The sequence below is a fragment of the Chroicocephalus ridibundus genome, chromosome 2, assembly GCF_963924245.1.
Source record: "Chroicocephalus ridibundus chromosome 2, bChrRid1.1, whole genome shotgun sequence".
Taxonomy (NCBI): Eukaryota; Metazoa; Chordata; class Aves; order Charadriiformes; family Laridae; genus Chroicocephalus; species Chroicocephalus ridibundus.
Genome location: NC_086285.1, coordinates 50,739,896 through 50,756,428, shown reverse-complemented (window position 1 = coordinate 50,756,428; position 16,533 = coordinate 50,739,896). Strand labels below are relative to the sequence as shown.

Here is a 16,533-nt window from a genome sequence, read left to right as displayed (position 1 = left end):
TGACTGCTGCCTTAAATACCAGAGGCTTTCCCTCTTCTATGTGAAATCTTATTTTTGCTATGATACTTGAAATTATAAAAAACATTTTTTAAATAATTGTTTGTAATGTGGGTTATTGCTGACACGTCATTTTCCACAAACAAGTGTTTATTTAAAGATGAATTACTGTTGTTTAAATTAATCCATATTGCCTGTCTGAAAATCAAAGTGCTGTTAATGAGTTACTAGTAATAAAATGTTAAAAACTAAATTATAGAGAAATTAGAATCTTAAAATACTCTCAAATCCCCAAGTGAGTGTTACTTCCTGTATTGCAACATAAGTATGACACTACGGAAGGGGAGGAGTAAAATAAGAGATAAACAAAAGAGATGATGATATCGGAAATTAATTTTGAATTGATTTTTCACTAATTTTGCATTAAGATGCATGTTGTTTTCCCTGTGTTACCCCAAATTATATTTCTGGCTTCTAATACAGATGCTGAGTTCTCCCTGTATACACTAACTTAGTGTAAATATGGGTATGGTTTTCTTAAAAGTCTGATCTTCCGTCATTTTTGACCCTCTGAACTTACAGCTCTTACAGATCACTGATGAAAAATGGTTTTAAAGGGGATGGTGGAATGAGGGAAACATGGTGACTTGTGCCTACTTCTATGAAACTGTTCAAATGAAATGTCAATCACAATAGATTGTGGAAATGCTGAAATTCTAACTGTTGTTTGGGCCTTCTGTTTGGAGCAACTTTTGCAAGGTCAGAATGCACCCAGGAGCTCTGCTTGGGCCTCCTCAACTTACTTGCAGCAAAATGCCTCCAAAACACTAGTTAGTAATGTTGGAAAAGCAGGTATTATTTATAATGAGCTGCAAATACACAATCTTCTGTGAGGCGTTGGGTAACAGTGCTGACCTCTATATTATCATTGAGCACCTGAGCTAATAACTCAGATAAATACACAATATGCATCTCCTTTCTCACTTTTTTTTTTGTTTAAAATTAGAGGGGGATTATTCTTACTAAAGCTGAGACTGTAGACTTGGGCTGTAATTTGACTATTGATGAAATAGTCAACTGTTTTGGCAAATACAAACCTTTCTAGTCAGATAAATACGTAGATGGCTAGATATGAATCAATGAATAAAGTATCATGCTTTCTTCTACTAGTCTTTTGCTTTTCCCTGGTCCCTCTGATTTTATTTTACCCTTCTGAGCAAGTCAGAAGGAAGGCCTCACAGTTAAACTTGAATAGCCGGAAAGACTTTGCTTCAGCAACTGCTCATATTTGCAGTAAGAGGGAAATGGAGAGAAAACATAGAGGAAAAGACATGGGATTTTTCTCCTTTTATAAATTGTGGGAGCCTCTAACATTGAAACAGGGGAAATTCAGTCTAGCTGCTTGGAAGTTCCAGCATTTTCCTTTTTAAATTGTAACTCTATCCTTGGAAGATATAGGACTGGAGGAGGCTTAAGTATATGTCTGTTTTCCTTTTTACTGCAGACACCACTTCACATAATTTCTTTCATAAATCAAGCTTTTTGTGTAGCTCCCACTATTTTTGTTTGACAGCTGATATAGAAGTTGAGCCCTGTGGTTAAAACCTTGTACTGACAACCTTAAATGTGTCTGTGAGCAAGTCTGAACTTTGTGTTAGCAAAGTGTGCCTGTTGGTAACCAAAGGATGAGTGCTTTGTGATGAAGATGTAATTTTATAAAATAGAAAAGATAAGGTTGTGTTTTCTTTATCATTCTGTGTTTAATGTGTTTATCTAAAATATGCTGAGAAAGTTGAAGGGGAGAAAAGAACAGAAGATACATGTGGTTTTTTTCCTGTCTGTTGTTACCTTTGGATCTGATGCATGAGACTTACTTATTTGGTTTATTGTCTTTTTTTTTTTTTTTTCTCCAGTCGGCCTCTATCTTCTAAATGGTCTGCAGCCAGCCCAGCAAGTCTTGCAGGCAGAGGTAATGTGGTTGCTATATGGTGCAGTGCACCATAATTGTTCTTTATGTTCTTGGAATTAAAAGTTTAAAGTGCAGCTTAAAATCTTACCTGTTTCCAAGTTGGATAGTAGTACCTGTCACTACAAACTACACCTGGAGGTAAGATTGCTTCATACTTGCTTCACATTTTATGTATTTTCAGCTGTTGCAAGTATAAGACATAATTGCTATGTATTGGTACTGTTAATTGATCATCTGTCTTGGAATTTTGTCATGGAACAGTCACTCTCAAAGAAGCAAAACATTATTCCGTGGTCTAGTAGGCTTATGGCAATTGGAAATGAAGGACTCATACCTTCCATCTATTCCCATGTAGCTGCTGCTCTTTATAAAAAAAAACCACAAAACAAACCCACAGATTTGTAATTCAAAGAGTTTAATTTTGTCTTGAGTTTTCAGAATTTAATATCTTTGCTCTCTTTTCACGTATTGTGTTTGTAATTCTTGTGGAGTAAATAGTTGAACTTTTTACAAATGGAAAGTAATTGAGAGTTCTGGTTTTCTGGATACTGAAACTGTTACAGGGGAGTCAAGTTTTGAATACATAAAACAATGGTTAAAATTAACTGAAGTGAATAGTTAATATTCAGTAAATAATAGGAGGTGAATGTAAAAATACTTTACAAATGATTAGACCCTAAAGCAATTCAAGGTGGGCATTCAGCTTGCCTGTGACTTTATCCTAGCTGAAGTGTGGGAATATCTTCCCACAGTATCGCAAGGGATGCTGTGAATTTCTGTATGCTTGTGAAACATTCAATAATGTAATAAATCACATAAATGTTCAAAATTATGTAATTTGTACTAGGGTGGGAGCATGTAGTTTGTATTAAATAATGGTAAAATTTCATGCTGAATGAAGATAAACTACTACTGAAAAATAAACTGTTCTTTATCCAGTTGAAGGTCTCCCTGCTCATTGCAGGGAGGGTTGGACTAGATGGACTTTAAACATCCTTTCCAACACAGACTATTCTATGATTCTATGAATTTCATGGCAACACCACATCTAGTTTGCTTCTTCAATAATACTTTGTTTAATATTAACTTGACCTAACGCTACTTTGCATCTTTTTTTGTACTTCTTGCAGTTATGCTGCAGTAGTAGATGATGTTTACCTTTTAAATATAATTAATTTTATTCATTACCAACTAACTTGCTAATTTTTTTTTCTCTTTTTTTGCTAGTTTCAGGCAGCAGCAAGAGTGTTCCAAGTCCAGGAACTCTGCAAAGGTCTCGCAGCGACATCGATGTTAATGCTGCCGCAGGTGCAAAGGCCCGCCATGCTGCTGGACAGACAGCTGGAGCTGGGCGCTTGTCAGCAGCTGGTCTACCTCCGGGATCTTACGCTTCACTAGGTAAGGGAAACGTCTCTACAATATTGTGAAATATATTTTGAGGTTTTTGATCAAAAACTTAAGGGAAAATACTTCCACATTTGAAAAATTGTCATCATTTTTAGTAGCGTTGGGGTATTGCAAAAGAGCAGGTGTTCTGCAGTAAGTTACCAGCTGTGATAGAGGTTTTAATTTTCTTGTGCTGGAAGAATGATGATGCAAAGAATGTATCCATACTATGCTCTTTAAATATGTTAATCTGGAATTAAGTATTGGAAGGAACGGTACCTTCACTTAATAGCAAATTTTGATCATGGCTTTTTTGTTTCTAGAAGTAATAGGGAAATAAGCATTTGATTTTTCCATTTTTCTCAGCTCTTTAGCTGACAGTTTTACAACGCTGCTAAAGAGATGTTCTGGCAGTAAGTGGTGGCTTCTTCATGTAATACAGAAGTATTTTACATGGTAATATACAGCATTGATTTCATAGATTTCTTCCAAAGCATGCTGATGGAACTATGTATATGTTTTTATCTAGGTGACAGTCTTCATTGATAGGAATATTTGCTGTTAGACACAGAAAGTGCTACAAATGATAAGAGTGCAGAAAAGTGTGGTGGTAGAGGCTAGAACCTCCACTAAGTTGGGGGGGGGCGGATAAAGGAATATGGGCATGCTTTTGTTCTTTTGAAGTTATCCGTACTGCAGGGATAGCAATGAGGGAGGTGAGGTTCAGTGTTCCCAAAACTGTTAGTTTTTTCTTCTCAGTTTATGTGCCAGTTAGATCACCAAGAAGGCATGATCAAATATCAGCATTGCTGAAGATGATCACGATAGAGGCAGAGAAACTATATAGTTACCTTGTGTTTGGGGAGATGTTAGGATACAATTTAGGCTGTGGTTTTCAAAGTTTTTGGTTGTGCTTTTTTAAATTAAATTTTAAGTTAAAAGCTATTTTAAATTATTCTTTTGTTATCAGCACCTACTTGAAATGGTTTGAATACCATTGATGTTAGGATTAAGTTTATGAGTGTGAGCAATACTGACTAAAAAGAATACTTGCTACTTGAAGTAGTAAATTCGGGTGTGGGCTCCCTCTAGTGCCCACAGGGGGAAAATAAGAGAACCTGCTGAGTAGCAAGTGGGCACCAAAGTTAGGCTGCTCAGTCTGCTTGGTGGAGGAGATATGCTTGTGGTTATCGCTTGAGGAATTCTCAGTTCCTCCTAACTTAATGCCTGAAAGCCTGAAAGAGGTGGGATGGTTATTCTCCAAGACCAGAGTATTGCCTGGTCTGTTTTGGTGTGCAAGAGGATGTATTCTGAATCTCAAAGTTGGAGTTCAGCTATGTGAGAAGTAAAAGTGACACAGAGCATGGTGGTAGAAGGAAAAAAAAAAAACGGTTAAACAGAAAACAAAGAGAAATCTCTCTCTGATTATTTTCTTCATGCTGCTGAAAGGAAGGGACTACTTCGGTCTTAAGAGGTTCACAAAAATTCAGCTCTTGATTTGGAGTACTGATTTGCTTTCAGAACATTTTAAGCAATATGTTATTCATGCCCAGGATTTTGTAAGCAAGGCTGGAGAAGGGCACAGAGATTTTCAGGGAAGTAAATAGTGGTGGTTTTATGCAGGAAAATAACAGAAATAAAGAAATAGCTTATTCCCTTTGTAGTTTATAGATTTGGTGAGTAGGGTTGTGGAGAGAAATAAATATAAGTCCAGGTCATATTCTTTTAAAGGATTTGAGTAGCTGGAAAGCTTTGCCTTGCTAGCAGGTGCAATCACTTGGGAAGAAGAATAAAATGATTATTTGAAATGGCAAAATAATGTGATAACTAGCAATGTATAGTAAAGTCAAATCCTATTACAAATGATAGAAGGGCAGTGATAGTCAAGGAGAGGAAGGTTTGTTTACAGTCACACAGAAGCAGTACTGCTTGATTAATCTTGGTTTATTCCCCTAACAGTTTTTTTTTAATAATGGTAAGGTAATTTAAATGACACGTACCTGTCCCCTCTTACCTATGTAGAGAGCGTGACTATCTTGTGCTTGGCTATGGATTAACCATGGAATCCACCTCAAAATATCATTTGCTCTTAGTTTTCAAAAGGTAAACTTGAAATGAATGGGGGTGAATCTAAGTAAGTGCCGTGTTTCAGAAAATGGGCTAATTTGTTAACTTCTGCCCTCTGTTCATTTTAAGCGAGTTGTTTATACTAAATCCAAATATGGTGGCTTAAATGACAGAATTGTCCAGGTAATGGTGACCATGGTACTAAAATGCCTAGAAAATGTTACTGTATTTCCGTAAGGCTTCCCACATCATCTCAGGTATTGCAGTCAATATAAAAAGAATGTTGTCTCCTGGAGTTGAATTTATTTTCACCCTTACTTACAGAGAAACATCCACCTTTTGCTTAGACAGCTGCCAAATATAGGGCCTCAGAGGACCACAAGTTCATGAGTAGAGTAATCTATAATTGTCTCCACCCATCTCTTCCCTTTTTGTTGTTAATAGAACAACTCTTGCTTGCTTTTATGATTTTTTTTAAAGACTGTTCTAGAAGCAGGAGGACATTCTCTACTTTAGTTATTCTAAATGTTGACTGTCTTTGACATCCTTAAAGATTAATGTCCTTTTTGAGGAGACTTGAGCTGTAATTATCTATGTCCCGTGCTAAATATTTTAATTTTGATTGTTGCTGTCAGAATATGTATGTACTACCTTCCAGCTGAACTGGTAAATCTTTAATGCTTTTAAACTAGAGTGGAACTTTCTCCCATTTGTCCTTTGTCTTTATTGTGATGTCTTTTTCCCTCCTGTCCCTTACCCTAGGTGGGGCTTCATGCTCAGTAGCAGATTTCGTATGAAATAAAAGTATTGTGGTTCACTAATGATATGTAATGATGGTTCAGTAACTGTTGACAGCAAGCATGACACAGTTTATAAATAATTTACTGTAAGGCTTTGCTCGAATCTGACTAATATGGAGAGATTAAACACTCCTGTGCAGGGTACTTGTACCCCATTCTGTAATTTTGTACCTTGGGCTGAGAGAAACCAACTTTACTTAAGGTAATTTATATATGCATGAATTAGATAAACGTGTCTGCTGTATTTAATATTAATGTATTTTCCTTAATTAATGTTTTATGACTCTGCTGTGAACACCTTTATTCTAACACACTAAGTTTTCCATGTTTCTTTGCCTGCTTTTTCAACAAAGAGGATACTTCTGACAAGATGGATGGTAAGAAATTGTTTAGTCTGTCCTCTTAATTCTATTAAATATTTAATAAAGTGCCTTTTATGTAAAATTATAGATGTTTAATATATTTGTCTGTTCATTAACAAAATACTATGCTGTTTTCATTAACCCCTATGTAATCTTGCTGTCTTAATATATGTGTTGTGTTATTGCTGTGTTTGTCAATGTTTTTGATGATTCGTCATTATCAGCAACAGAAATTTTCTCTTAGTGATTGGACATTACTCCTGTTTTTTTAAAAAAGCTCCATTAATTACAGAGCAATTCTGTAATCAATACATGCTTTTTTAACTAGCTCTAGTTCCATTGTGTTTCATAGTCTGACCTGTAAAGTCAAATTTTTTGACTTCTTGGCAGAACAGCAATGGGAGAGCAGAAGATGCTTGGTGACATAATTAAGGATTTTTTAAAAAATAAAACTAAAATATTCTTTTTCCAAACTATCAAAATCTAGTCTAGCTACCTAATTTTAAGTGCCTGTAAATCCTGTAGTACAATGTAATATTATTAAAGAATGATTTGTTAAGAAGACCTACCTGTTAAAATAACAAGTATTCCAGCTAAGTTTTAGCCCTTACTTTTTCTTAATTCACTGTATTAAACACATGGAAGGAGTTGACATGTATTTTTATCCTAACTGCAAAGCAGTTGAGAATTTGGCTTCTCATAGCAGTTGTCTGTTTCAGGTATGTGTAAGTAACGTTTCCTGTGTAATAAAGTGACAGAATCCCAGCTTGATGCCTGATAATTCTAGTTCTAATTTAATGCTGGGGAACACTTAATGAGCCAGTTATATTTGCTACTTACTTAATAACTCTTGTCATGTGTTTATTAACAGTACATGTTTCAAAAAATGAGTAGTTTACTGAAAGCAAAGCCGATGATAATTTTCACAGAAAGGAAAACAGTAAGAAGGTAGATCTCTAAAACCCCGAATCTTGAATCATTTTAAAGCTCAGATAATCAATTTCATGACAGATACTTTCTGGAAGAAGTTGAGCCATTTTTGAGTATTGCAGATGGCAAGCCTACTTTAATAAAATGAAGGGGCGTTGTAAGGGATAGCAGTGTGTCTGTCTTGCTTATTTTCGTATCAGATTTCCTTATATTGCATATAATAGCATTTATTTATAACTATCTGTGCTAAACACTTAATCTTGAGCTTTTGCACATTGTTACCAGCAATAAAGGTTCTTAGGGACATGTGTACTGGATTTTTCTTTTGTTCAGACTAGTAGTCAGAACTAATGGTGTCCCACCCGTCTATGTAAAAATTGTGGGGGAAGTACTACACAATTAATCAGAGTAACAGGGTGGGGTTTTTTCTAGAGGATATCTGTAGAGATGTTGTGTGAGATGGAATGAACACAGCTTAGCTCTCCAGCTGTAGCTGTGTGATACAGCTGCTCTGATCTAACTGCCACCAGGAGGAACTAATTGTTTTTCCTTTTCCCACTAGTCTTGGCCACATGTTTCTGCCACTTGTAATACTCCATTATCAATCACTGTAGGTGAACAAACTCCAGAAAACTGATATCATAAACCAAAAGTGAATAGTGTTCTACTGTTTAGCTTTTGGAGCTGACTGTGAGCCTTTAGCCATCCACACCAGGTGGCAGACAAGGGTGGAGAGGAAGGAGAAGCAGAACAAGTCCTTTTAAGGAGCAGCTGTTAACCTGGCTTAGGTGTTGCATGGAACCTGCCTTCCAAGACCTAGCTCTGGAAGAATGTTGGATTTGGGGGTGTAGTTTAGAGTTTGTGTTTTTTTTGTACTGGCTAACAAATTTGATCTAGAAAACTTTGAGACACTCCTACATACATATTACTGTAACTGATTTTTGTGAAGAAGCAATGAAATTTACACTGAATTAATTTTTTAAAGGGAGTTTTTAAAAATAGTGCCTTGAAGATGGTATAATATGAGAAAGCCTAATCATTGCTGTTTCTACCTTGTAAGAGAACTACAGAGAGTAAGAATGAAAATGGAAATACCCTTTGATTTTTTTGAGGCATTTAACATTTTTATCACTGCTAATATGTATTTTATTCCATAATCAGATTTCATTCAAAGGAACTTAGAGAGGAATGACTCCTGTTTAGATAGCTTCCCATCAGTTCCTAAGTACTGATGTCAGTAAAAAGATTTGTCCGACTCTCATTTTGTCATAATCAAGCCTTGTTAAGCTTGGCATAGTTGTTCAAGTGTGATCTGGTTTCAGCAAGCTCGTATTTCTTCCAGTTTTCTGAGCAAAACTTGATCCTTGTGCATATAGATCTTCAAAGTAATCACAGACTTAATTCAGAGAAATCCTCCTTGCTGACAGTTCCTATCAAATTATCACTGTCCAGTGTGGGAAACACTGTCCTTGTGTTTTTCTCTGAGGTAATTTATAATAGTATGTTTTATATTTTCAGAAGACCTCACACTAAAATATTTTTAATGTCTGCTTTGATCTGTACATGTCATTTTGTTGACTTACCTCATAGATGTAATTTTTTTCTATTGATTTTTTTTTTGGTCGCTTTGTAACAACTTTGGAAGGCAGTGCTGTCTAAATATGTTCTTGTAAATCACTAACAGTACAGTATGGGTGTTTCTTGATAATTTTGCTTCAATTCAATAATGGAGTTGCAACACAAAAGCTTTAGCCCTCTTGACTTGATAAAATTTGTCAAGATTCATAAGATTAATCTCAAAAAGGAATTGGAGAGACAGTATTGTTTGGAATATCATGCATTTTATTATTTTCTCTGTTTAGGAACAGCTTCTGAAGATGGTAAGAAAATATTTTGTTAGACTAGCTAATATTTTCAGCTTTGTATTTTCATTGATGCAAATTAAGCTTTGAAAGTAGAATATGGTCTTTCTGAGGCTTTGTGGAGGTTCATAACTCCAGATAGCTTATGCATCTAATATTTGGTTGTCGTGTAGAATTTTTTTAATTCTTTTGCTTTTATTTTAATTCTCAAGTACCCATCTGCAGTAGAAGTGTCATTGCTTAACATTTTTAGTGTGAAAATACAGGAGCTTCATAATTTTGCATTTGTTTTTTAAAGCAAATCTTGTCACAGAATATTTCATCAAACGTGTTCACGCTCTGGGAAGCAGGTGCTACTATTACTGATTTTTTTTGAGAGTTGGGAATTCAGTTTTAACATGGTATTAACATTTAAACCTGTAATTAGTGAATGGATACAGAGACTCCAAGTGAGTTAACAGTTCATTTGCCTCAGAAATACAAACTGGTTTTTCACTTTGATAAAATTGAACCAGGTTCCAAGTGATAATTTAATACAGGATTGAAATAGTGGCACTCTGTATTCCTAGGTTTTTGGGCCAAATTCTGAATGCAGTTACATGCCTTGCAGTCTCACAGCACTCTGGGAAAACATTGCCATTGCACGGGGATAACTAGTAGAGTTTGGACTAGTTAATCTAACCGTTCTTGCTAGCATATTGTTTTCTAATGGTTCTAATAGTGAATAACCTCCTTTATCCTGATTCTCTTCTTGTAGACTCTCATCTATGGCTATTCCCTCTACTTGGATGAATAATATTAACTTGATTGGTCTCCAAATTCTGCTGTGGAAAGCCTAAAGAGGCTAGAACTAAATAACAGTCTGTGTACCTAATTCTTCTGGGTCAATACTGACTCTACATGTCTAGAAAATATTTTAATTATGCTGTTTTTCGAAGTGGATTACTTGTCGAGCTAGATCCACCCTGTATAAGCTTTTTGAGTTTTGTTCTTGCAACTTATAAGAACTAGAGTTAGCATGGTTTTGGGTTTTGTTTCATTTTTCTGTGGTTTGAGCGGTTGGATTAGGAAATGTAGTACACAGCTCTACTATTTTCTTTTATGAATAATCTTTCAGTTACCTATAATTCATCCAATTGGGGTCTTCCTTCCTTTTGTAATTTCGTTGTATACTCTGGCTGTTTTGAGGAATATGGCTAATAATGCAGAAAGGTTTAACCCAAAACCAAGATGGTTTGTCATTCTAGAGAGAAGTAAATCTGTTTGTTTAGTTTAGATATTCAGTTTACTCTTCCTCAGCTCTTCTGTCTGGTGAGGGGAGTAGTATTTCCTTATATCATGTTGTCACTGAGAAGTACAGGAAAAGGCTTTGGAAATCCTGTAGAAGTCTGTATGACTGAGGCCAGGAAAACAGAATCTTCAGTAATAGGAAAGCTAGCATTTAGATTTCTAAAAAAGGAGTGAAGTTAGGAAGAAACATCAGAACACAATTAAAAAACCAGTCAACATAATTTTTGTAGTTTTATGACAGCAAAAGTAGAATTACAACCACAAGTAACCATGGGAACACTGTACCTGATACAGCAACATTAGCATATGCATTGCCTATTATATTTAATAAACTTACCTTTTTTTCAGTATCAGAGAATCATAGGGTCGTTTAGATTGGAAGAGACCTTAAAGATCATCCAGTTCCAACCCACTTGCCGTGGGCAGGGACACCTCCCACTAGACCAGGCTGCTCAAAGCCCCATCCAGCCTGCCCTTGAACACTTCCAGGGATGGGACCTCTGCAACTTCTATGGGCAACTTGTTCCAGTGTGTCACCACCCTAATATAATCAACCTATTTATGTAGGAAGCAAGAATTAGCTAGCTAGTTCAGGGTGTTTAAAGGATAATGTGTAAATTGTTTACTGAAACGTGTAGCATCAGAGGAGAAGTATTTTGATTCCTCAACTATTAAGTCCTTCAAGTTGTTCAAATTTCTACTAATTATCCCAAACGAATTTTCACCAATTGAGTTATGTTATGCTTCTTTTTTTAATTACAGAAACTTAAGAAAATACTAGTAAATGCTGTGATGCTATGCTTTCTACATTATTGTGAAAAACTGAATTTAATGCCATTTTTCTTTTACAGGTCGTGTACGAACAAAGCTTTCAACACCTTCTATTGGTATTGGAAATTCTAAAACGGATTCCAGAGGACGGAGCAGAACCAAAGTGGTGTCACAGTCTCAGCGTATGTATTTTCTGTTTGTCAGTTATATCTGATAAAGAGGCCAAATGCTTAAGCAAATATTCATTGACCAATGGCTACAGTCAAAGTTAATTTTAAAAGAAAGCTACATACTGAGTTGTTGTTCTGTGCCTTAGGTTCATCATCGCCAGACCAAAATGAAGGTATTTTTTTCAGTGTTTTGGATCAGTGGTATTTGCATGCTTTTCTAATTCATGTTGTTTTTCTCTGGACAAAATACTAGGTTAGGTCTTAGTTTGCCAATTAAATTAGATAATGTAACAGGAAATTAAATCTACCCTTAAATTCTGTCTTCAGTTATAACTTCTCAACATTCTTTTCCCCCCCCTTTCTGACCTTCCCAACACAAAAGACCAGTAAACTTCTGTGTCAGTTACGTATGACACATGGATGAGTAATACAGAAGAGTGGGTAGGCTGAATGGTGTCCTCAGGGTTACCTGCAAAACCTAATTTTTCATTTTTCAAAGTCTTATTTTTCAGCCAGAAATACTTTCATTTTAAGCTAGACACTACCCTAACTCTTGGATATATACTCCTTTTTTTGTATGACAGCTATTACCTTTACTTAACTTTTCTTTGGAGTAAAAATACTAAACCCTAACTTTATAATCACTTACTTAGCTTATATTGAATCAAAGGGTTAAAATAAGCAATTTACTGTATATCAGCTAATCCACAGTAATGTTCTGTGTTTGTTTAGAAACCAAAGCAAATGCAAAATGTCTGATCTAGTGGAGCACTCTGTCATTAATTAAAAAGGCCTGATTACCTCACATTCTGTGGCACTGGCTGACCTACAGCAATTTGTTCACACATCTGATGTCTCCAACAGACACCTTCTGACTAAGCTCTGTAGCCTTTTCAGATTCTTATCTTTGTCTAATTAAGTGAAATGCAATGAAATTAATGAAAGGGAGACATATTAACAATAAAATTAAAATAAATTAATAAATTAAATTAAAATAAAATAATATAGTTTGTCAGATTTAATTATACAGATTTTAAATTTTCCGGTACAATCATTTTGCTATCAGTAACCTTATTCACTTTATTCTAATAAAACCCTGTAATTCTGTGTTTAATGGCAGAAATGTTTATTTTCATAGCAATGACTGCGTTTATCATAAATAGAATTACTTAGGAGGTTAAGAAAGCAGGTAGAAGAGTTTGTGGGCTTTTTTTTTCCTGTTAGAGTACTTCCCATTCACTTTTGCATTCCTTCATTTTCCAGCAAATACAGTTGGATCAAACATGATCCAATGCTTGCAGGTTTTGTGAAATAAAACTTTCAAAAAATCTGAACAGATCAATATAAAATAATGAAATCCAATAACAGAAGTTCTCTTAAGTAATTTTTTGCTTTGACAGTGCTCTAATCCCACAAGTGTGTGTGGGATGAGAGCTTGAAAATCAACTCTAGTTATTGGCTGTGACAAGGTTGTGCAAAACTTGTTTTACGTTTTTGGTGTTAATATGACTGCACTGTATCATAAGCGAAGAATCTTTGGATTAATAATTTAAGGAGGAGGGGAGGTAACAGTCCCGTCAAATCACTTTTTCCCTTTACAGATACTGCTTACAGCTTTTCATAACACTCTTCATTAGTATTAGGAACGTTCTAAAATAAGCTTTTTGAAAGTACCTTCGTGCTTTGAATAGATTTGGTAAATTCTTAAAACACTAAGGAGTTTGAGAAAGTGTTTGGGGGAGGTGTTAAATTCAGGTAGCAATATAAGACTTTTGTGATGATTATCGTCATATAATATTAATTAAATTGACTGTATATTCAGGGAAACAAACTGAAGCTTTTTCAGTTTCTTTTTTCTAATAATGACAGTTTTTACCCAAGAGAATTCATTTTTGCACAGTAGTAATGTCTAAACAGACAAGTTGATATTGAAATAACTAGATTTGTCTTCATGGGATGATATGTGAAAATTAAATGCATGAAATGCATCTTTATAGGCTTTTATTACTACTTCTGTTCAGAACTGATGGCTTCAGATAGCTCATTATAACCTGTCAGTGGGGGAGAACAAGAATTCTGAGATGTTTTAAGGAAGATAAACGGGGCAAATACAAATGCACAGGGGAAGGAGAATTGTCAGGCACTGTATGCCAGCTATTTGGGTGATGCCTCTATATGCGACTGAAAATTTTCACAGCGTTGTGGGGAGCGAGATGCTTGATGTTTCCATATAGGGGGTTGTTTTAGTTCCCCAGCTTAGTGTGGGAGAATAGCTTCATATTAGATTTAAGCTTTTATTTTTTTAAAAACAGTGTAACACAGATGCTTTTGTACATTTAGGGTTACAAATACTTAGCACTTTTGTTCAAAGATCATTTTATGAAAGACTTGCAGATTTGAATGCTTTTACAAATGATACTTTTTTAGGGTTTTAGAAGCCCTTTACTCTTCCTCTTCTATTTTTAAATTGTAACATAAAATAAATGTATATAAAATCTATAGCTCATTGTTTATTCTTATCTATGGAAAAAAATTGTTCCATTTTTTTCCTCTTCCTTCTGTTTGGTTGTCAAGTAATTCAGCAAGGTGTGCTAAAATTACATTACAATCTTCATTCACAGAAAAAGAATTAAATTTCTGGATGGACACAAATTCTTACTTTTATAATTCAAATTAGTTTTAAAGAGGAAAACCTGAAATTCTATGCAAGTCTTTTTCCGTTGTGCCATTGTGAGGTTTATTTTTTTGTCATCCACCGCACCTGCAGCTCAGTTCCTTTACTGTCTGTCTCCAAAAAAAAAATTGTTTTGGCCTTGTGTGTAATTTTTGTTCAGCTGTTGAACTTCTTGAACCTTTTTGGCAATGTAATGTTCTTTTAAAGCAATATGAAGGCTACAGTTTCATGTTTAATTGAAATTTAATTCTTCAGTATTATCCAGTTGTTGATTAGAAAACTGAAGAATTGTAATTTGCTTGTGCAGCTTTGCTTCATCTGCTTTGTACATAGCATCTGAGTTTAATTCTTCAACTGTGGAAGCTACTTAAAAGCACTGCTTTAGCATAACCCCCTTGTGGTTTTTTTTTCCTGTGTGAAATGACTAAAGCTTTCTTATTTCCATTTGCCATCCATTTTTTAATCTGCTCTGCTCCCTCCCTCTTCATGGATTATAAACCCCTACCCTAATCCTGCCTTTACACTTGTTCAGGATCACAGTCTGCTAACCCCATTGGTGGTAAGAGTCTACAGAATTTGTGTATACATCATTGTTTGATCACCTGTTTGACATATCTCATTTAAGGACCCTATTCAGCAGAAATTGTGGCTCACTTTTTTTTTTCCTGTGCTGCACTTACCTAATTGGAAGTAATTAGAAGGCAGTAGAGATGGTAGTTTTTTGTCATTTTGGAATGCTCTTTTAGTAATCTTTATTTCATCGTTCACGTCACTTAGATCTACTACTGGGGTAGTACTGACAACAGCATGCAAGTGCTTCTATTAGCATAATATTTCTAGAATATTAAGCTTCATTTTGGTTTATTTATGGTATAGTGGTACGCTTTGCAGGTCAGACAATGAAAGATAAATAAAGTATTAGAAGGAGAGGTTGCATTTCTTCTGTATATTCTGAGAAGAGTTAAGTTTTTCAGATTTCTGAGCTGTTGAAGAAGATTTTCTGAAAGTCTCCAGCACTGTGAAAACTCTTACAATGTTTTCATTGTTTTAAAGAGATGTAAAATAGTGGAAGCTAGGAAGAAGGCATAGTAATATCAGGTCTAAGTTGAAATGACACTATATGTCAGACCCTTAATTTTTGCAGACCACAGTTTTATAGATTTGCCTATTCTTTTTTTGCTATAGAGGTTATGCTTGTTTTTTCCAGGCTGTGTACTATTTTATCATTTCTGCTGAATAGGTCCGTAGTTTGGAAAAGGGATTTTGCTAAATAATCATTTCAAGTTTGAATTCAAACAATGAATCTGGAAGTATATGCATGGTACATTGTTTTAGTTTTCTCCCTCCCACACAACATATGTTTTATTTTGTTTGGGATTTTGTTTCTTTTTCCATATAGTCAAGCTTTAATCAAATTGTATGTTTTTTAAAATGTGCCTCATAAGAAGTAACCCATGAAACTCACATGAGATGTTGCATGTTAAGTCTATAGATCTGATAGCATAGCTGTGGTCATACAGTTACCTGATTATTTTTAACAGATTAATGAAAGGTTTGTATCTGTAAGTAATTAACCTTTGGTTAAAATTATGTTGGTTTTGTTTTTAATTTGGTCAAATGTCTTGAATTCTGCAGCTGGAAACAATATATCAACCAGTGGTATAAATTGGTTATAACTAGAGAAGAACGGATTCTTTGTTAAATCATAGAACTTAAATTTTCTCGAACTGAAATATCAAAACTAAGCATCAGTGACCAGTGTCTGGTAGTGAGTACAGTGTGTAGCACTCCATAATGTACAGTTTTGATTAATAAAAGTATAAGACACTTAAATATGTTTTGATCAGGATTTTTTAGTTTGTTTAAGGCTAATTGAAAATTTTCTTTGAATTGGTGGGGTAACCTCCACAGAAATGAGCATGAGTATTTTAATTGTCTTCAGGGACATTTTATTTAACTTCTCAGAGAGTAGTGCTTGAAGATTCCATGCTTTTAAAAGCACGGGAGAAGAGTTTAAATGTTAGGAAAACGATGGTATTTTCTTATAACGTTGGTTGCATTGGAAGAGCTGGGATAATTATGAAATCGCTAATTTAAAGTTGTTCCCTTTAGCTTTCTAGCAGTTCTTTTTTTTTTCTTTTTCTTTTTTTTTTTAAATAAAAAATGTGACTAGTGAGACCACGTAGCATAAAAAATGAACACACCAATGTTGCTATCAAGGACATTGGAAGTATTGATAAAGTCTAGAAATATTA

The 16,533-nt window shown here is 34.9% G+C and overlaps 1 protein-coding gene across 46 annotated transcripts in view; it reads left to right on the top strand.

Moving 5' to 3' along the window:
• The window catches only part of CLASP2 (cytoplasmic linker associated protein 2), a 154,084-nt gene that overhangs the window by 98,303 nt on the left and 39,248 nt on the right, over positions 1-16,533 (top strand). For 17 of the 46 annotated variants that reach the window (XM_063325428.1, XM_063325424.1, XM_063325421.1 and 14 more), the window contains 7 exons: positions 1,911-1,966; positions 3,194-3,364; positions 6,573-6,596; positions 9,374-9,391; positions 11,515-11,616; positions 11,751-11,777; positions 14,811-14,837. In XM_063325428.1, coding sequence (XP_063181498.1) covers positions 1,911-1,966; positions 3,194-3,364; positions 6,573-6,596; positions 9,374-9,391; positions 11,515-11,616; positions 11,751-11,777; positions 14,811-14,837 — 425 coding nt within the window. The remainder of the gene's footprint in view (positions 1-1,910; positions 1,967-3,193; positions 3,365-6,572; positions 6,597-9,373; positions 9,392-11,514; positions 11,617-11,750; positions 11,778-14,810; positions 14,838-16,533) is intronic. The other 29 variants (XM_063325431.1, XM_063325425.1, XM_063325423.1 and 26 more) reach the window with 5 other exon arrangements.